The 19,957-nt window shown below is 34.8% G+C and overlaps 2 protein-coding genes and 1 pseudogene across 2 annotated transcripts; 2 read left to right on the forward strand and 1 right to left on the reverse strand.

Annotated features, from left to right (window-relative positions):
- Nucleotides 1-2,620: 2,620 nt before the first annotated feature.
- LOC133293952 (inositol transporter 1-like) lies at nt 2,621-3,268 on the reverse strand (annotated as a pseudogene).
- Nucleotides 3,269-5,489: 2,221 nt separating this feature from the next.
- Nucleotides 5,490-8,253, forward strand: LOC133293948 (protein TONNEAU 1a-like). Its single transcript, XM_061492577.1, has 8 exons — nt 5,490-5,635; nt 5,738-5,870; nt 6,203-6,291; nt 6,407-6,526; nt 7,393-7,526; nt 7,658-7,683; nt 7,765-7,921; nt 8,060-8,253. The coding sequence occupies exons 1-8, from the start codon at nt 5,549-5,551 to the stop codon at nt 8,109-8,111; spliced, it is 798 nt and encodes a 265-aa protein (XP_061348561.1). The 5' UTR covers nt 5,490-5,548; the 3' UTR covers nt 8,112-8,253.
- Nucleotides 8,254-11,651: 3,398 nt separating this feature from the next.
- Nucleotides 11,652-18,977, forward strand: LOC133293953 (probable protein phosphatase 2C 38). The gene is made up of 7 exons (XM_061492583.1): nt 11,652-11,976; nt 13,092-13,459; nt 13,779-14,015; nt 14,363-14,567; nt 18,344-18,360; nt 18,658-18,853; nt 18,967-18,977. The coding sequence occupies exons 1-7, from the start codon at nt 11,652-11,654 to the stop codon at nt 18,975-18,977; spliced, it is 1,359 nt and encodes a 452-aa protein (XP_061348567.1).
- Nucleotides 18,978-19,957: the final 980 nt, after the last annotated feature.

The raw sequence follows: 19,957 nt of genomic DNA on the forward strand, positions 1-19,957 counted from the left end.
AAGATATGAACGTGGAGAGAGAGAGACACAAGACGCAAGATAATATTTTGTATGAGAACCAAATTCAATTTTCAAATTTGAGGGTTATTTTGTAATTTTACTACACTTTCCCATCAATTTTACAATCATCCAAACATAACATAGTAAAATTCACCGAACTTTCTCGATGAAATTTTGGCCTACCAAACATTTTTTTTTTAATTTATCTGGTAAAAAAAATTCTAAATTTTTTCCTAGAAAATATTTGTTCTCGATAAAAAGAAATTTCTCCTGTATCAAACACCCCCTTAAAGTAATCTGGTAAATTTGTTAAGAGTTCCGGAGAAGTATTTCATTAAGTTTTTCAGTTCAATTGTATGTATACGATTTATACAGAGTATGCAAGAAATAGTATCAGTATTGGTTTTCTTGTTTGTCTACTATCTACTTTAGAAGTTCTACCCCTTAAAAATAGTGTTTTAATTTTAGTCATAATGCATAGTCAGATTTAATTTTTTGTCCATTGAGAACTAGTTTTGGGATATGAAAAATATTGAATTTTTGGAAGAAAATGTGATTGACTAGCTAATGGGTTTCAGCTTGGCTAATGAAACGCACGGATTTAATGGCCTTCGTTTCTGGTTATAGGCTCTGATGATATTTTGATGTTGTCTTTCTTAGTAGTGAGAAACTGAGTATGATTTGGATATGTGGGACAAGTTATCTTCATAGTAGCTGTGATGTGATTGTAAATGCTTCGGTAATTTGATGGTTTCCTTATTTTTTATGCCTATAATCATATTTGATAGCATGAGCATCATACGTATAGATGTATATTTCTTCTGATTTTAGCATATTTGTATATAATTATGGAATGAGTATATGAGATGCATTTAGCAGAAGCAAGTCATATGAAGTTGTGATATGTTTGTTAACTGTTGTAATGATTTACCAGGCTGCAGGGTATTATTATCATGGTTTGATTCTTGATGAGGGAAATACAGAGAAATCTCATGGGATGGATGTAGGCATGTAGCTGCTTTGCAAGCAGCAGATGAGTATTTCAAGGAAATTAAGAAGTTGTGTGAGGAATTTGTTGGAAATCGACAATCACACAAAATCGAGAAAACAGAAAAAGAGATAAGAGTAGAGAGATTGACACGATGATTTACCCTGATTCACCTAATTAAGGCTACGTCCAGCTTGTCTGTACTATATTCTCCTCACCGCCACTCGTTACAAGTCACTCGGTTTACGAGAAAAATATAAATAGGATTAGAAAACCCTAACAGCAACTATTCATGGACCCAAGCCCAAACTGCTAAGAAAATTACAATAAAACATAGGCCCACAATAGTACCTAGCCTCTACGGGCCTGGGGGCAGCCGCCGGGGCGGCTCCCTCGGACCCCCGTCTGCTCACCTGGGAGCGGGACCCCAGTTGTCTTTCTGCTGACCTCGATAATTAGAGTTTTCATCAGCATGCGAAGTATGAGCCATACCCAACAGAATTCAATGCGGCACCTAGATTGTCAAGGTTATCCATTGTCTACCCTTTAATTTACACACTTGTTACGCGGTTATGTTACCTGCCCTCAGAAAACAGGTTTTTAGTTCTTTTTCTTACAAGTCATGTCTTTCTAAATAATGTGATACCACCATTACTTGTAATTACCTCCTTTAGCTGGAACTGGTAGTGAATACTTGGTATATATCTGCCAATTTCCATTAACCATGTAGATGTGGCCATTTCTTCTCATTGCACAAATGTGCATGGCCCAGACGAGAATATAATAAAGATCCTGGAATGCACATAATGCCTATGTGATTGTGACCATAAAATTACTATTGTAGCATTTGCCATTATGATTTAGATGAGTTGTCATTATAAAATACTATCTCATCTTGGACTTCAGATAAACGTGTGTGGGTTAAGTTTCTAGTTATGTGAGGCTATTCCTGGAAAATTTGGAATCTTGCTGGTTAAAGCAAAACCTCATTTTGGATTATAGTACCATATTTTATGGAAATGTTGATCCTTTTTGTTGTATAATTATATAATAATTGTAATTCACATACCGACTTATCGAGCATGCACACTATATGCATGTGAAGTTCTTATGCCTTTAGCAAATTTGGTGTAAATTTGATTTCTTACACTATTTTTTTTTCTTTTTCTTTTTCTGTATGACTGTTTACTTATTGTTTATTATTATTGTTATTTGGTTTAACTGCAGCTAAAACCTAGCTTTCAAGATACATCAACAAAAATGAATGAACATTATCAGAAAATTGTATGTTAAAGAGATCACGGAATAATACATACAAAATTGACACTGCATTGTTAGTTTTCTGAAGAAATATATATATAGGGTTTACATTTTTCCGGCCGCTTGACGTCTAGCAGTTAATTACAACATTAAATATGGGGAATTATAAACACACACCTGTCATTACTGGACGTCAAGCCGTTGGAGAAATGATTATATAACTTTCCTAGAATTTTAATTTTTTTTCCCCCAAAACTTGGAGCATGGGTCACTCTCGGCCTCTCACTCAAAAAAGAAGAAGCCTCCTTGAATGTTCCACATATGTATAGAGAGGATAAACTTGTGAAGAGACTCCTACTCTTTTTAACATAATCAGGTACTCGAGGTTGCTTGTTCAGTAAGGCTTTCTTTGTTTCTATCCTTCCCATAGGCTCTTTCCTTCCAAATGTTTGCCACTTCCTCAAACGTCAATCCTTTAGTCTCTGGCATGTAGATGATTACAAAACCAATTGAAATCACTGCTACTGCCAAGAGAATCATGAAACTCTCACCAAGCCCTACAGCATCAACAACTGAGAGGAAGCTGGTGGACATTAAGACACTGCAAATCTAGTTCACCGTTGCTGACATGCCATCACATATACCTCTATACTCTTATGGATAAATCTCAGAGTTCACAGCCCATGGTACAGGACCCATTCCTGGTGCAAAGAAAGCTATATACAAAGCCAAACCCAGAACTGCAAGCCACACAAATGTTTGGCTTGTGTTGCCATGTCCATGTCCTATAATATAGCATGATGCAGAGAGGATGACCAAGGCTGCGACCACACCCGATAAGCTACCAAGAGCAAGCTTTTTTCGTCCTAAAACGTCAATAAGGTAAATGCCAAGAACAGTAAAAGCTGCATTCATTCCAGAAACAATGAGTGAAAGGAACAATGCTGCTTGATTTGACTTGAAGTCAGCCATCTGTATGATTGTGGGACTGTAGTACATTATTATGCTTATACCAGTAAACTGCTGCAATGCAAACGTAAGTAAAGGTATTAGAATTAGAATTAGAATTCTACTAGCTTGCATTCATGCATATATATAATATCAGTGACTGTCAATTAATTATGAGCCAAACCAAAACATGCAACTGATCTATAGTTACCTGAAGGAAGCTACTATTCTAGAAGCCAGGCAATCCTCACATATGCTCTGTGTTTCAACTTGTCTTTGATGTTCTTTTCTCTCTCTACTGGAAAGCTATCCTTCAATGTTCATAGACATTTCTTTGTATGCATCCACTGCATATGGGACGTTTAAGCTAAGAGCTCTTTCTAAAGCATCTTTATGTACTTTTTCCATGGTATTCAATCTCTCAAACCTTATTTTACCAAAAAATAAAATAAAAAAAATATCTCAAACCTTTGTACAGTTGGAGGGACTCTCACATATTCGGAGTTCCTATAGGCTTCATGTTCAAAGGCTGATGACAGAGCTGTGAACCATTGATTTGAAGAACTTGCAAATTTCACTGAAGTAGCTCACAAAACACCCAGATTTGTTTGTTATCTCTGGTGAATAAAGTTGATTACTAATTTTGAATGAAAAAGTAAAATTGGGGTTATTTTTGTGAAATAACCCCACATTCCTATTACTATTTCACATTTAACCAAATACCAACTCAGTAACTTATCTAAATATTTTCGGGATCAATTTTGGTCAACCAAACACATTTTTGTAACTTACTCGGCAAAAAATATTTCCAACCACATTTTGGCAAAATTCTTTTCTAGATGAAAAAAATATTTCTCCTATACCAAACGCCCCATAAAAGACCTGAATTGTTATTGGAACAGTCTCAATTGCGTACGGTCTAACCTAATATTTATTGGACTGATCAAACTTGAAGGATTTCGTTCAATTTTTTTTTGCTCTATCTAAAATTACATACTAAATTTATAATATTATTGATCAGAATCAATTTGAAGCTTTAATTCTTAATTATATGTTAATTTATTATGTTTTGTATTTTTTTTGCTATATGATTTTTTTAATAAATAATAATGAATGCTTAGTCAATAAGTTAAAGTTCAAGCAAAAGTTTTTTTTTAAATAAATTTATATTTGGGATTAACACTTTTTAGTCTATCAGGAATTAGTACGGTAGTAAGTCGCAGTTTTGGGGAATAATCTTGTAAAGAAAGTCTCGTAATGACAAAGTAATAAGATCTCTCATCCTCTTTCACATTTTCTTTTTCAAGTTATTTCTTGTTCAAAGGACGACGTTATGGAAAATCTTCAACATAATAAATGATCGAATAATTACGGATATAATTAAACAAAAGCATGATGAAAGTCATGGTTACAAGTATCAATTCTTTTCCAACTATTTAAACTGTCTCAGTCTCAGATAGGTGTCAAGTCGATTTTAAATTGAGTCACACTAAATCAAAATTGTTACGATTATTTAATTATCATCGTATTGTTTTAGCAATGCTTCATTAATTAATGCATTGCCATTTTCATTTTGCAACCATTTACCTTAACACCTATATCATAATACAAAACAAAAGTGGCGATTTAGTTGATATATATTTGACTATCTATTAGTTCTCGTCTTTACATTCACATTCAAGTGAAAGTAAGGATTTCATGATGAAATAAGAAATTTACAGTTGATTTCCTTTTTTCATATACACAAATTTACACTTAACTATTTGTATTACTTGATGGGAACACTATATAAATTCATTATTAAATTAAGAGCCTATTTGGATCCTCTTATTTTTAAGCTAGAAACTACTTATAAGCTAAAGCTAAAAAAAAGAGCTTAAAAAAAGAAGCTAAAAACTATTTGAAAATTACATAAAAATTTTAACTTAAAAATTACTTAAAAACACATATTTCAAGAAAATTATCTCTCTATCTTTATCACTCTTCAATTAAAAAAAAACACACAATTTAAGAAAAACATATAAGAGCTTAAAAAAAAACTTTTAGTTTTTAACTTTTTTATTTATTATAAAAAAAGAGCTTTTCATTATAAGAGTTTTTCTCAAAATCTATTTGATCTAGCTTATGCTTATAAGTAGCTTCTAGCTTAAAAAAGAGAATATCCAAACCGACTTTGTATTTTCCATGCAATAGTAAAATTATCCAACAAAGTAGCAGTGGTTTGGGCCTTAGAGTAGAGAAGGGAGATGGCCCATGGTTAATGTAATCCATCAAGTTCCTCGTCACACTCACATCCAATATCGAAGAAGAGAAGAAGAAGAAGAAGTTTGGTTTGGTAATTGGAAGAGAGAGATGGACGACTACACGAGGGAGATGATGGACCTGAAGACATTGGTGACACGCACTCTAGAGAAGAAAGGCGTCCTCGCAAGGATTCGTGTACATTTTTCTCTTTCATTTCCTTAGGGTTTTCTTTTTCCCCTTTTCCCAAATCGAAACGTAGATAGATCCAATTGTGACTTAGGGTTATTGTTGTTTCAGGCTGAACTCAGAGCAAGTGTGTTTGAGGCTATTGAAGAAGAGGATCGGGTTATTGAGAAGGATCAAGGTTTACCTCCTGCATTGCTGGGTAGCTGCAACGATCGAGCTAAACAGCTTCACGCTTCTCCTTCAGGTTCCTTTCTGACTCTTTTTTTTTTTTTAAATTCTCATGTCTTGTGATATCCCTAGCCTAGTTTCTTATTCTTCTCATGAGACTATGTTTCCTTAATTGTTTCAATATTTCAATATTCTACTGCCTAAGATTCTGTCGTCGTGAATATAAAGTGAAATTCAATTACATGAATTTAGTTATTACTAGATATTACTTGATATGTTCGATCTGTCTTGCATTCTGATTCTTCTTATATTCTGCTTTTATTATTATTAATATTATTATTTTATCTATTATGTTATGCACCTCATTCCAACCTATGTTTCCTTTAAGTTTTGGTTTCCACCGTGCAGGTAGACTCCTTACTGCGCTGATATGTGAATACCTTGACTGGGCACAACTCAACCACACATTAAAAGTTTATCTTCCAGAATGTAATTTGGTAATTAATCTTTTTTTTTTTTTTAATTTTCCGTAGTATTTATCATTTTTATTTTATTTTTGCATTCTGTTAGTTCCCGTCGTGATGCTTTTTGGCTGAATATACTTTCTTGCAGGAAAAAGATGCTTGGAAGGCTGAGTTGAAAGAATTTAGTAGCAAAAATGGATATGATCTCAACAGAAACGGAGATAGCCCTGTACTTTTGGATGTTCTTGAAGGATTCTTGAAGTTTGAGGTTTTTGAATTAGTTGCACTCAATGATATCATTTTTCATCCTTTATTGTGCTTTTTTTTTCAGATGAACGTTCTAGATGCTCGTTTTTGTACTCAATTGTGTTCATGAGGGGTTTTTGATACTAAAGTATAGGAATCTAGGCTTGCTTATGCTACACTTTTATTTGGTTTTGTTATATTGAACCTAAGCAAAACCTTTTTATTGAAATTTTCTAGTTCTGTTCAAGCTAGCAAGCACTCGCCGTATTTTATACTATAGCTTATGAACTAGTCTCCTTGCACATGTGTTCTGTGCTTCTTGTAGTGTGATAACTTCAGCTTGGCTAGCTCAAAATCCTATTACAATGAAAGTTCTGTAGAAACGCTGTAGGGTTTTTAGGTTGGTTTGTTATGATTTTATGAATTATGGAGATGAAATATTGAAATTTGAGACTTGTGAAACTTCACGTGTTCTATGCTTCTTGTACTTGATATTTTTCACTATTGTTAAAAATGACATTGAAATTTTTATAGATTGCATGAAATGAAGTCTGCCTAGATTAAATGACCTGTAGGCTATTTCCTGGTCTTTTTGGTGATTTAAAGACCCTTGATTGAATGTGCATGTGGCATGTTCACTCGCGTGACTACAAAATAATGCGTGAAAAGAAAAATAAGTAACCAGATGTTTGCTTAAAATGGTACAGGTAATTGCTACTTTCTATTGATGATAATATATTGGGGAAATTGTCATTTGTCATGTGCAATCTAAAAAATTAATGATTTCAAACCTTTGGCAGTCCATTACTTGTGTAAAGTACAGATATGAGAACTGTTGCAGATATGTACTGACTTTTGATTAATCGCATGGTGAATATGCTTTTATAGAATTTATCACAAGCAAGGGCTAGTGGTAGGAGATTTACCTCTTCAGAAACTGAGCCTTTGCCAAACTCAGAATCCCGGAACATGCGAAGGCATTCTTCATCATCAGTTGCTGGTGGCTTACCTCCCCTAGGAAGGTGCATAGCTGATCTTATTTCTCTACAAGTTTGTCGAATACTACCTTATTATTTTATTTACTGGTATTCCTGCCTCTTCTCTGTTTCATTCTCAGTATAATTTTTTTAAGTAATAGACATGTTTGTTGCAGGGCTGTTCCTTCATCTCAGGCATCTGGTGGGTATTTCCTGTTACTGAATTTTATCTTACTTTATGTGCGTGCTTGAAATTCCCTTTAATTTACACTCTAGCATTCAGATAGAAGAGGAGGATCTTCTATGTCTGCTTATAGGAAGGATGAGTACAATTGGCGATATGACAGTGATGAGCTTCATGAGGATGTAATTCAAGCTTCAAGTGCTTTGGAAAACCTTCAATTGGACAGAAAAGCTCGGAATCTAACGTCTTCTTGGCGGTTCGTATTGATGCAAATCTGATGTTTTTCTTTTGCCATTACTCAAAGCACTTGTATTTTTTATTTTATCCCCATCTCGGTGGTTAGTTCTAATGGAATTCAAAGACTAATCTTTTCTGATTGTCTCTGTTGCTGCAGACATGCTGGTGATGGAATAAGTGAGGATGATGGCAGGGCTGATCACGTGTAGGGACAGACATTGCTTGTATAACCACAGTCTGCCCCTGTATTTCACGGTGTATTCTTAATTTTCTGCCCCTGGGGTGATGATTGAATGAGCCTAATTCTATGTAAGATCATTTAATTGTGATGTGATTTAGTGTTTTCTCCGAGCTTTTTTCTCTTTATAATTTTGCTTTTGGCTTATATTTGAGAATTTTATCTATTGAGTGTGTCGATAATTTAGGTCTGTGTTTGCGAAAATTATAAGCGCCCAATTGAGTACCCTATATTTTTTCTGACATCTAGTGAAATGTTTTGCGAGTGAAAGCTTGAATTCAAGGCAACCTTCCTTTCTAGGTTCTTTTTGTTCTGTTGAATTGCTTTGACAGAGCTAGAGTTCTTCTTTTTTTTTGTGACAAATGGCAGGACGTGTGGGCTGAGTCTTTCCATTGTGTGTACGAATTTAATATTACTTCAATAGTGGGTATACAGCTTTGAAATAATTCTTATGATGCTTAGGGCACGAGGATAATTGATGGCAAACAGGCTCATGAATGCTGTTATATTTGAGTTTTATAACAATCTATAAAACAATTACAACAGGTAGTAGATCTTTCTGTTCGGGGACATGTCTGTACTCGCTTGGTTCCTTCTATGCTTCTAGTCTAGAGATCAAGGGAAGGTCTGTCTGGAAGAGATTGAGATTATTTTTAGCAGAAGCATAAACAGATCTGAAAAGCGAAACTGGTGGTGGTGTACTTATCGATAGAAAAAACAAACGAGTAGGGTACAAAGTTGCAAGTTACGAAAAGATACATTTTGAAGTAAAAAATAAAAAAAATCAGAACAGCAAAGTTTTCTGTTTATGTAGTAAATTTTACTGATCTGCACCGAAATGTTCGCGTTTCAAATGAAGTTTTCTATTTACGCCGTCAACACCTGTATTTTGTGTTAATCATAGAGAAAATGGATCGATATGACCGTTATGTTCATGTTAGGGGTGTCAAAATGGATCGATATGACATGAATATGAAACGAACTTTTATTTGTGTCAGTATCGTCAACATGAAAACGATAGTTAATATAACATGACACGAATGATATGCAAATTATAGGTCAAAATGATAATTGACAAAAAAATAAAATAAAAAATAGGTTGAAATTAAAAAAATATGGATAGGATTTGTGTTGATAAGATACGAATTTTTTGTATTTTTTTAATACAAATCACAATATGAATTTTTTGTGCGGATCAATCCAATCACAATTTTTATGTCATGTTCCAGGTCGATCAACATGTCTTAACACCTTATGTTGGAGTGAGAATATACTAAATATTAATTTTTTTTAAAACTTATTATATCACAGCGTCAATGGTGTACCGATGCACATTTTACTATATCAAAATTAGGGTTGGTATTACAAAAAAAAAAAAAATAGGGTTGGCAAAAATGACATAAGGTGTTAACAATCAAACGAGCCAAAAATGAGCCGGGTTGGGTTGGCAAAAATGAGCTGCCAATCCGACCTAGCTCGTGAAAAAACAAGCCAACTCGTGGGTCAAACGAGCCAGCTTGTGAGTGGAGAATTTTTTTTTTAAAAAAAATACAAAATATAATATATAAAAATGGACAAAACTCACCCATGTTGTCATCATTTTTTCTTCCTTCTCTAAACCTAAGTCCCTAATCTTCTCACATCCCTGCAATTTTTATATTGTTAGGCTGTACTGGCTCTGTTTGGTTCAAATATTTTACCCACTTAGTAGCAAGTGGTTATGATTGTTTCTTAATGTTGATGCAAATTTGTTGCGAAGAAAATTCAAAAATAAAATATTTTGCTTTTATTTCTCATTTTGTAACTTTCTTTAAGCTGATGGAAGCCACATAGCTGGTGCATTAATACTAAATGGTTATTTAAACAGGCTGAAAACGAGCTAAACCGCGAGCAATTTTCGAGCCAACCCGCGAGCTATTTTTTCAAGCCAACCTATGAGCCATATTTTTGAGCCAACCCTAACCCGACTCGGGTTAGTCGGGTTGGGTTTTCTGACTTGTTTTTTTTTTCAAGCCAACCCTAACCCGACTCGTTTTTTCGGGTTGAATGCGGGTTGAGCCGAGCCGGACCGGGTTGGCCCGGTTTGCCAACTCTAATCAAAATAATGTCAAAAGAAGCCCAAGCACTGGTGGCAACTTACAATAAGTGAGAAATGGAAAAGAGCTACAAATATAGAGGCACATAGGATCTTAATTTTTGACTCATTTCACATTCGAGATTAGTCCTGATTTAAAAAGTCGAAGCTTTGTGGAGATATGTCATAGTTTATGGAGATATCCGGGGGATTCTACTCACCTTAAAGAGATAATTAAAGTTGATATAAAAAAAGAAAAAGAAAAAAGGGCACATAATTAACAAGCAAACGTATATTTAACACTTTTATTATATAGGTTATGTGATACAAACAGTATACATTTTGTTTCCGATCGTATGTGATAAGCCATATACAAAGTCATAACTTATATGATAACGGGCCTGAACTTATGTATGTGTTCACAAACCAATTTTAGAATATTTTCTATAAGTAGAGTTGAATATATTCTAAAAATAGTGTTGTAGATAGGATGGAATGTCTGGTCTAATGTCCTGATTCCGAGGTGATGGGGTGTTCTAGTCCAACATATTTAAAAAATAGAAAGTCAGTTTAGAGAGTAAGATTTTAGGAAACGCTGGGTTAGTTACGTTGTTGTCTGAAGAGGAGGAGGTTTCAATATTCTATTTTAAGATGAGGAAAAGTTGCCTAAAATGGTGGTCAGTTGGGGTGATTGTTTTTGTTTCTGTAATTCCTTTTAATGGGTACAATCTACAATGAATAAGGCAAAAGGGAAATTAGAGAGAGAGAGAGAGAGAGAGAGAGAGAGAGACCATATCAATTCCCCCAAAAGCCCTGTCACCCTTCCAAATCTACAGATCAAGGCTTCAACTTTCTGGCACCTTTTCATCAGAACTTTGTCCAAACCTTAATCATCAGTTCCATGTTAATGATAGTGGGATTTTAATGCATCAGGAGGTAATCAATGTACTTAAATTTCTCAACATATCAAGGGTATGATGAAAATATCCCTAATGACTTCTTTTGATGTAGAAATTAATCACATGTTTATTGTTTTAGAGTTTTGTTTGTGCAATTTCAAGAACTGCCCATGTTTCAATATGAATGTTTCTGGCAGTAAATGTTGATGCCACTTGCTTATTGTTCAATTCCACAATTATTGATGAAACCCGTATTCTGGATGTATCTGATAGATAGTTAATGATGGGGTCTCTGTATTGATTCTGATCTCAAATCCTTGTGCAGGTTTTGGGCATTGCAAATAACGTCTTTGATGGTTTCTACTTTTACATATTATGGTGTCATTATTCATTAGTAGGCATTTGATTTCTGGAGCTTGTGAATTGGGCTCAGTTACGTAGATGGTGTAGATAGAAAACTAGGCTTTTTCATATTGTCATTGACTTCTGTTTGATGAATAATTTGTTGCTCAGTTGTGTGGGTGAGACTATGTAAGTGATGGCATCAGCTACAATTAGGCGCATTGTATCACCCTGTTGGAGATCATCCATTGCGGGTGAAAAGTCTAATAGGAATGGGGATTCAAGTGGTCGTGTTAATGGTTTGCTGTGGTATAAAGATTCGGGAAGACACGTGAATGGTGAATTCTCAATGGCAGTTGTTCAAGCAAACTATTTGTTGGAGGATCAAAGCCAAATTGAATCAGGTTCCATGAGCTCAATTGCAGCAAGTCCTCAAGGAACTTTTGTTGGAATATATGATGGGCATGGAGGTCCAGAAGCTTCCCGCTTTGTCAATGACAGCCTATTTAAGAATATCAAGAGTAAGTTGCTCTTCAGTCTTCACCTTGGAACATTAATTGCTATTTTATGAAATCTCTTTTGAAATTGCATTGTATGTTCAGCATGGATAGTTAGTTCGCTATTGGTTTTTCTTTTCACAAGTACAAGGGCGGTATTATAATTTTAAGATGCTTGGTTGCTCTTTGCTTTAATAAATAGACATATATTCACAGGTATCCTAACTAGAATAACTTTGTATTCATTCATGTAACTAATTGTGCGTTCTTGTTATTTTGCGGGTGTAGTTGTGTTCCTTAAGCTATAAAGTTTTTTTTTTCCTTTTTTTTCCTCTGCTAAGATCATGTCAACTAGAAAGGCCTTACGGTAAATGGAGTTATTGAAATTTGATTTTTGATTTAGCCCAATAACATCGTTTGATCCATGTAACTAACCTAGTTAATGGGATATCGCTTGGTTGTTGTTTTTGTTAGATTGATAAGAACCATGTAAAACAGATAACTGGGTTTTTTCATTTTTTTTTCTTTGCATGTTTCTAAAAGCACAATGTGTCTAATGGTATTTTTTTTTTCGAGATCTTTATGATATTAGCATTTTATTTTTTATGGAATCTCCTTGTTACATATAAAATCATTCATGCTTTCACCCAACAGCTTAAATTTATGTATAGTTGATTCATGGCAGTCCTATATGTGGCATCAAATGGAGGAAGGTAACTAATTTCAATAAGGATGAACTGAATATATGTTCATTTACTTCATTTGATAATAGATTTAATTTATTTTTCAAACTATGTCATGTCTTCTTTTTTCTTTGTTGGGGGGAGGGGGAATGCTTGCTTCCCTCTTAAAGCCAATAAGCATATAATTTTTTGTTAACCTCGCTCAAATGGAAATCTCAGTGTATTATGGGAGATAGATAGCATAAGCATATGAACCAACGTATAACTTAGCAAGGATTGACAGGTTTAAGATTATTTTTTATGCCTTTACCTTCTCATGAGTCATTCAGTTAACATGGATCGCAAGACCACGAAAAATGGGGACTTTTGTGTTTCTAGAGTTGTTGTTTTCATACATTATGACTTTTTATAGCTGGTTGATAAGTTTGACTGACTTAACGGTTGTTGTTAATGCAGAATTTACTGCAGAAAATCAGGAAATGTCAGCTGATGTTATCCATAAAGCATTCTTGGAAACAGAAGAAGAATTTCTTTCTTTTGTAAGGAAGCAGTGGCAACACAAGCCACAAATAGCATCGGTTGGATCTTGCTGCTTGGTAGGCATAATATGTAGCGGGCAGCTCTATATTGCAAATGCAGGAGACTCTCGAGCAGTGTTAGGTAGACTTGATAAGGATAAAAATGAGATTAAAGCTGTTCAACTATCCTCTGAGCACAATGCTAGCTTAGAATCTGTCAGACAGGAGATGCGCACATTGCATCCTGATGATCCACAGATTCTAGTTATGAAGCACAAGGTTTGGCGTGTGAAGGGTCTGATTCAGGTGACATTTTTAAAGGCTTTATCTCAAGTTCTTGCATTTTCTTTACCTGCACCCCACACTCGCTAGTCGGGTTTAACGGGGAGTGGTTTTTAAAAGGGAAGTGAACCGGAGCAGTGATAAAGCTGTTCTTTCATGACCGAAAAGTCATGAGTTTGAATCCAAGAAATAGCCTCTTTGCAATTATGCAATGGTAAAGTTACGTACAAAGATTACCTCCACCCAACACTCGCTAGTCGGATTTAACGGAAGTGGTTTTTTATGTAGCCAGCATGATGAAAGTAAAAAGTTGTGTTGACCATATTGTTTATTTATATTGTAGGTTTCAAGATCCATTGGTGATGCCTATCTAAAGAAGGCAGAGTTTAACAAACCACCACTATTGCAAAAATTTAGACTCTCAGAACCATTTGAGAAGCCAATCCTTCTAGCTGAACCAGCAATACTAGTACAAAAACTCTATCCTCAGGATCAATTTCTTATATTTGCATCAGATGGGTTATGGGAGCACTTGAGCAATGAAACAGCAGTTGAAATTGTCCAGAGATGTCCACGTAATGTAGGATTCTAATTTAGTTGAGTTTCTTTTGTGTTTCTGTCAACTCTCTTTATGTTTCTTTTCTAAATATTTAATGTTCATTTGACTCAAACATTGTATTAATGTCTATGTAATTATTTTACGGAAAAAGTTATATTTACAAACTTTTTTGTTTACAAACTCTTATAAACTACACTAAGTCTGACCGGTAATACGTTCTTGAATAGAGTATTACCGGTCAGACATAGTATAATTTATAAGTTTGTAAAAAAATGGTTTGTAAAATTATTTTACATGACTGATCATTTAGATACCATTATTTGTATAAACCCTTACTGAAACAAATGAATGTGATAATGTGTCTACAGGGAGTAGCAAGGAAACTTATCAAAACTGCACTCTGTGAAGCTGCAAAGAAAAGAGAAATGAGATACTCAGACTTGAAAAAGATTGATAGGGGGGTGAGGAGACATTTCCATGATGATATAACGGTTATTGTTTTGTTTCTTGATTCACATCTAATCAGCCGTGCTAGTTCACATGGACCCTTCATTTCGATCAAAGGAGCTGGTGATTTTGGCAATGTATTCTAAATGCCTAGTTCAAGAGTTTTTGCACTAGTACCCACCATCTCTTAAATTTGTAGTCCCTTCACTGGGATAATGGATTCAAGAAATAATTTATTCTTTCTTACTTATTTCATTCTCCATTATGTACCTTGTTTGGTTTTCTTCGCTCTTATTAATTCCATAAAATATATTACACTTGAGGCAGGGCCTAACAGAAACAGATAGATGTTCTTTGAGAAACTTGTATACATCACCATTGTCATTATAACAATTAGCTCATTGGAACAAATGATTTATCAAAGAAAGTTCAAAATACCAAATTCCAACCAAGAGTTGCGCAAGTATTCAAATCACGATAGGCACCTGCTTGTGATAAGCTTGGTAATAGAAAATGGAGGAAGCTTAAAAATAAAAAATAAAAATGAAGGAACAAATACATATGTTTGTACACAAAATAACCACTTTTATTGTTTATTTTTCATAGTAAGAATTTTTATTAATAATTCTTTTTCTATAAAATTTCCAGCATATTATTCTTTGAGGAAATGCTAGAAAATTATAATAAACTTACTTTGAAAACGACAATCATTCTATTGTTCTGCAGCTTAATTTAATATTGTACGTTAATAAGCAAGATTGTTGAACATCTTCGATCTAACCGTTGTAAAAAAAAAAAATTGTGTGCGTCGTGTGCAAAGTGCCAACTGCCAACCATATAAACTCTAAAGTGGTGTTTGTTTACGAAATCATATTTAAGGAATGTTTGCCGGAGGAGATTACAAGAAAGGACAGGGGTGAAAAAGTTTTAAGTAAACCCCAATCTTGTTTAGAATTATCTTAAAATGAAAAGAAAGAAAATGAAGAATTATTATGCATATTATCTTTATATATCAAATACAATTTTGATTTTTCAAAAGTAATTAAGTCTCTTAATATATATATTTTTAAAATAAGACATTATATTTATTTTTAAAATTTTGAATTTAAACTCTTATAAATTATATAAATCTTAGGGAAGGATATTGTGACAACCAAGTTGTGTTACTACCAAGTGACTACCAATCAATCTCACCGTTAGATTAATTATGTTGATCCAACGGTTACATTTATTTTCATCTTTGTATGGTCATGATTTCCCATATTTAAAGTGAAAGCATTAAATATAGGAAATCATAACCATACAAAGGTAAAAATAAATATAAAGTATGAAATATAAGGAATCATGACCATACAAAGATGGAAATAAATATAACCGTTGGATAAACATAATCAATCTAACGGTGAGATTGATTGGTAGTCACTTGGTAGTAACAGAACTTAATTGTCACAATATCCTTCCGCATAAATCTTTTATATATTTTTTTAAAAAAAGTTAACTTATATAACCCCAATAAGTACTCAACCGTTTGAGTGTTCCTTTGGGGATGTTCTACTTGGATTTTGAAATAATAGAGTTCATACTAAATATTTTTGTTTTCTTTCATTTCAGGTTATGAAAAATATATTTATTCATCATCTAATTATGTAATGGTATCGTAGTATAACTAGTTTGCCAAAATTGAAATAAGTTAGTTTATATTTTATTTAATTACAATTATAACATTTTTTTTTTCAAATGACAGATGTGCAGATTCTTCTTTATCTCTGCACATATTAATTTATACAAAAATACACATATTAATAACATATATATGTGTGCGAGCGCGCGTGATGTGTGCGTATGTAAAAAAACCACTAAGTGTCTAAGTTAATGTCTTGTAGTCTGGTTCTAATTTGTTCTTTGAGAAGTTAATATGTGTAATTTTGAAACCTTGCGATACTCGATAAAAAAGAACAAAAAGTTTATCCACCAAATGTGTTGACTTTTCTATGTTCATGTTGTCTGTTTGCACATTCTGTTATCATTACTTCACTAAACACGACATCGTAATAATTCCCGTTTCACACTTTTTTTTTTCTTTGTATGTTCTACAAAATTCAGTTCCTCTCACTAAAAATGGACACTTTCTCTTCCTAAATCTCGGCAGAGACAGGATCATCGGGATGATTTGGTTTTTAATTGGAATGATTTATTTAGGCCCGCTTCAATCTTGAGACCGCATCATTTTGAGTAGTTGTTTGAAGTCATGAACTTTTAACTTCTTATAGATTTAAGATTAATAGATGTGAGGGGAAACAAACTGCGTATCGGTTGATTTATTTTGTCATAATATGTATCTTTCATGTTGAACTGCATTTATGCATTGTTTTTTGTTTTTTATTCTTCTTGCAGGACACAAAATAAATCGAAAAACCTAATAAGGATCGTTGGATTAGTTCCGCGAAAAAATCTGATAAGCTCCTAAAAAAAGAAACTACACTGCCAAAGCAACCGTTCACCTGGTAGGAGACATGAGCGATAAAGGTGAAAAAAATAGGTATAGCATAGAGGAAGAAAGGAAGGGGAGGAGAGAGAAAGGGTGTGGGAGGAATTGAGGAGAAAGAAAGGAAGAAAAAGGGTTTATTTATTTTGTAAATATGGACCGGATTAGATTGTAATCGAACGGTAATGAAAGGGTAGGCAAAGTAGACAAAATGGGAGTAGGCAAAATAACTTATCCCCTTATCTTAAAATGAAAAGAAAGAAAATGAAGAATTATTATGCACATTATCTTTATATGTCAAATAAAAAATTGATTTTTCAAAAGTAATTAAGTCTCTTAATATATATTGTAAAGAACCTTGGGATACACCACCCCAAAGCTAGCTCAAAGGGTGGGAGTGTCCAAGGCCTTATAAACTCCACATTAGTTACACATACAACCAATGTGAGACTATATATCTCAACACGCCCCCTCACACGAGAGCCCATTGGGCTTGAAGAGTGGACAATGCACAAGCCCACCTACCTGTGCGAAGAAAGAAATTCCCACTATTACTATGGCCATGGGTCTCTGGTCCAATCAAAGGGAATTGACACGGTTCTTCTTTTACCCAATTTATCTCTGGATCATGTTCTATATGTGCTCGATTCCCCTTTTAACTTACTTTCTGTTAGTCGTTTGACCAAATCCATTGACTGTGTTGTTTCTTTTACTAAAACCTCTGTTATCTTTCAGGATCGGAGTTCGGGGAAGGAGATTACCAAAGGATGTGAGTCTCAGGGCCTCTATCAACTAGTTCCCTCTTCTTCAGCCTGCTCCACTGTGGATTCTCCTCTTACTATCCATGCTCGTCTGGGCCATCCTAGTCTTGCAAAGCTTCAGAAGATGGTTCCTCATTTGTCGTCTCTTTCTACTTTAAATTGTGATTCTTAGTAGTTTGGGAAACATACTCGTAGTACGTTTCCGAGTCGTCTTAGCCGTCAAGATGTTTCTCCTTTTTCTGTGGTCCACTCTGATGTTTAGGGACCCAGTCGTCATTCTTCTACTTTGGGTTTTAAGTATTTTGTTACTTTTATTGATGATTATTCCCGATGTACTTGGTTATTTTTAATGAAAAAGCGGTCTGAGTTGTTTTCTATTTTTCAGTTATTTTATAATGAAATAAAAACTCAATTTGATATTCCTCTTCGTACTTTTCGTAGTGAGAATGCATGTGAGTACTTATCTCATCAATTTCAACAATTCTTTTCATCTCATGGCATTCTTCATCAAACATCTTGCCCTCATATACCTCAACAAAATGGTGTAGCCGAGCGCAAGAATCGCCATCTGGTTGAAACCACTCGTGCCTTGTTAATTGATGGTAATGTTCCATACACATTCTGGGGTGATGCTGTACTTACTGCATGCTATCTCATTAATCGCATGCCATCATCTGTTCTCAATCATAAGGTACCTCACTCTATTTTATTTCCCCATCAGGTTTTATATCCTTTAACTCCACATGTGTTTGGTTCTACGTGTTTTGTTTATCATCTTGGTTCAGGTTTGGATAAATTAGCTCCCAAGTCTCATAAATGTGTTTTTCTGGGTTATCCTAGGTCTCAGAAGGGTTACCATTGCTACTCTCCCACTTTACGTTGATACTTTATCTCGACGGATGTCTCCTTTTTTGAATCAGTTCCCTTTTTCGGATCCTCTACTACCCCTGTGGATACTGATTCTGTACAGTCGTCCTTCCCAGGTGACCTTCTTTACCTTCCGTCTTTACCTGTCCATGTTTCTGACTCTCCTTCTATCACCTCTTCTGCTAATGAGATCGAGCATAGTTCGTCAGATGTCTCTGTGGACTCACATTCAACTGCATCTCCTACTATGGCTTCGGTCCCACGTTCGGATAGTGACCTTCCCATTGCTCTTCGTAAGGGTACTCGTGATACTCGCCCTCCGGCCAGGTATACAGTCAATATTAGTTATCATCATCTTTCTCCATCATGCTTTGCTTGCCTTTCCTCTTTGTCCTCTTTATTTGTTCCTAAGACTATAGGTGATGCACTTTCACATTCGGGATGGAGACAAGCTATGATTGATGAAATGAGTGCTCTTCATCATAATGACACATGGGATCTGGTGCCTCTTCCTTCTGGCAAATCTGTAGTTGATTGCAGATGGATTTATGCTGTTAAGGTTGAATCTGATGGTCAAGTGGATCGTCTTAAAGTTCGCTTGGTGGCATAGGGTTTCACTCAAGTCTTTGGCTTGAATTTTATTGATACTTTTTCTCCTGTGGCGAAAATGTCTACTGTTCGCCTTTTTATTGCCATGGCTGCTATTCTCCATTGGCCTCTCTACCAACTGGATATCAAGAATGCTTTTCTTCATGGTGATCTTGAGGAAGAAATTTATATGGAGCAACCTCCTGGATTTGTTGCTTAGGGGGAGTCAGGTCTTGTTTGTCGTCTTCGTAAGTCTCTCTATGGCCTCAAACAATCTCCATGAGCTTGGTTTGGTAAATTTAGCAGTGTTGTTCAACAATTTGGCATGACTCGGAGTGCAGCTGATCATTCCCTCTTTTATCGTCATTCTGCTTCTGGATCTATTTATCTGGTGGTATATGTGGATGATATTGTCATCACAGGCAGTGATCGGCATGGGATCACTCGATTGAAACAACATTTATGTCATCATTTTCAGACTAAGGATCTTGGGAAACTTCGATACTTCTTGGGAATCGAGGTGGCCCAGTCTAAAGCTGGTGTTGTGATATCTCAAAGGAAATATGTTCTGGATATTCTTGAAGAAACTGCTCTGTTGAATTCAAAGTCTGTTGATACTCCTATGGATCCAAGTATCAAGCTACTACCAAATCAGGGGGAGCCCTTTTTCAGATCCTGAGCAGTATAGAAGATTGGTTGAAAAATTGAACTACCTCACAGTCACTCAGCCTGATATTTCCTTTGCAGTGAGTGTTGTCAGTCAATTTCTCAATTCTCCATGTCAAGAACATTAGAATGCAATCATTCGTATTCTT

The sequence above is a fragment of the Gastrolobium bilobum genome, unplaced genomic scaffold (genome assembly GCF_033153095.1).
Source record: "Gastrolobium bilobum isolate Gb01-03AN ecotype WA unplaced genomic scaffold, APGP_CSIRO_Gbil_v1 utg54935, whole genome shotgun sequence".
In the NCBI taxonomy this organism is placed as follows: Eukaryota; Viridiplantae; Streptophyta; class Magnoliopsida; order Fabales; family Fabaceae; genus Gastrolobium; species Gastrolobium bilobum.

What these genes read in the sequence shown, in the direction of transcription:
- LOC133293953 (XM_061492583.1), top strand. Translation starts at nt 11,652, where the DNA reads ATGGCATCAGCTACAATTAGGCGCATTGTATCACCCTGTTGGAGATCA. An exon ending in CCTATTTAAGAATATCAAGA is followed by an intron (nt 11,977 to 13,091) that starts GTAAGTTGCTCT and finishes TTGTTAATGCAG; the next exon opens with AATTTACTGCAGAAAATCAG. An exon ending in TCCAGAGATGTCCACGTAAT is followed by an intron (nt 14,016 to 14,362) that starts GTAGGATTCTAA and finishes ATGTGTCTACAG; the next exon opens with GGAGTAGCAAGGAAACTTAT.
- LOC133293948 (XM_061492577.1), top strand. Translation starts at nt 5,549, where the DNA reads ATGGACGACTACACGAGGGAGATGATGGACCTGAAGACATTGGTGACA. An exon ending in ATCTTCCAGAATGTAATTTG is followed by an intron (nt 6,292 to 6,406) that starts GTAATTAATCTT and finishes ACTTTCTTGCAG; the next exon opens with GAAAAAGATGCTTGGAAGGC. An exon ending in AATCTAACGTCTTCTTGGCG is followed by an intron (nt 7,922 to 8,059) that starts GTTCGTATTGAT and finishes CTGTTGCTGCAG; the next exon opens with ACATGCTGGTGATGGAATAA.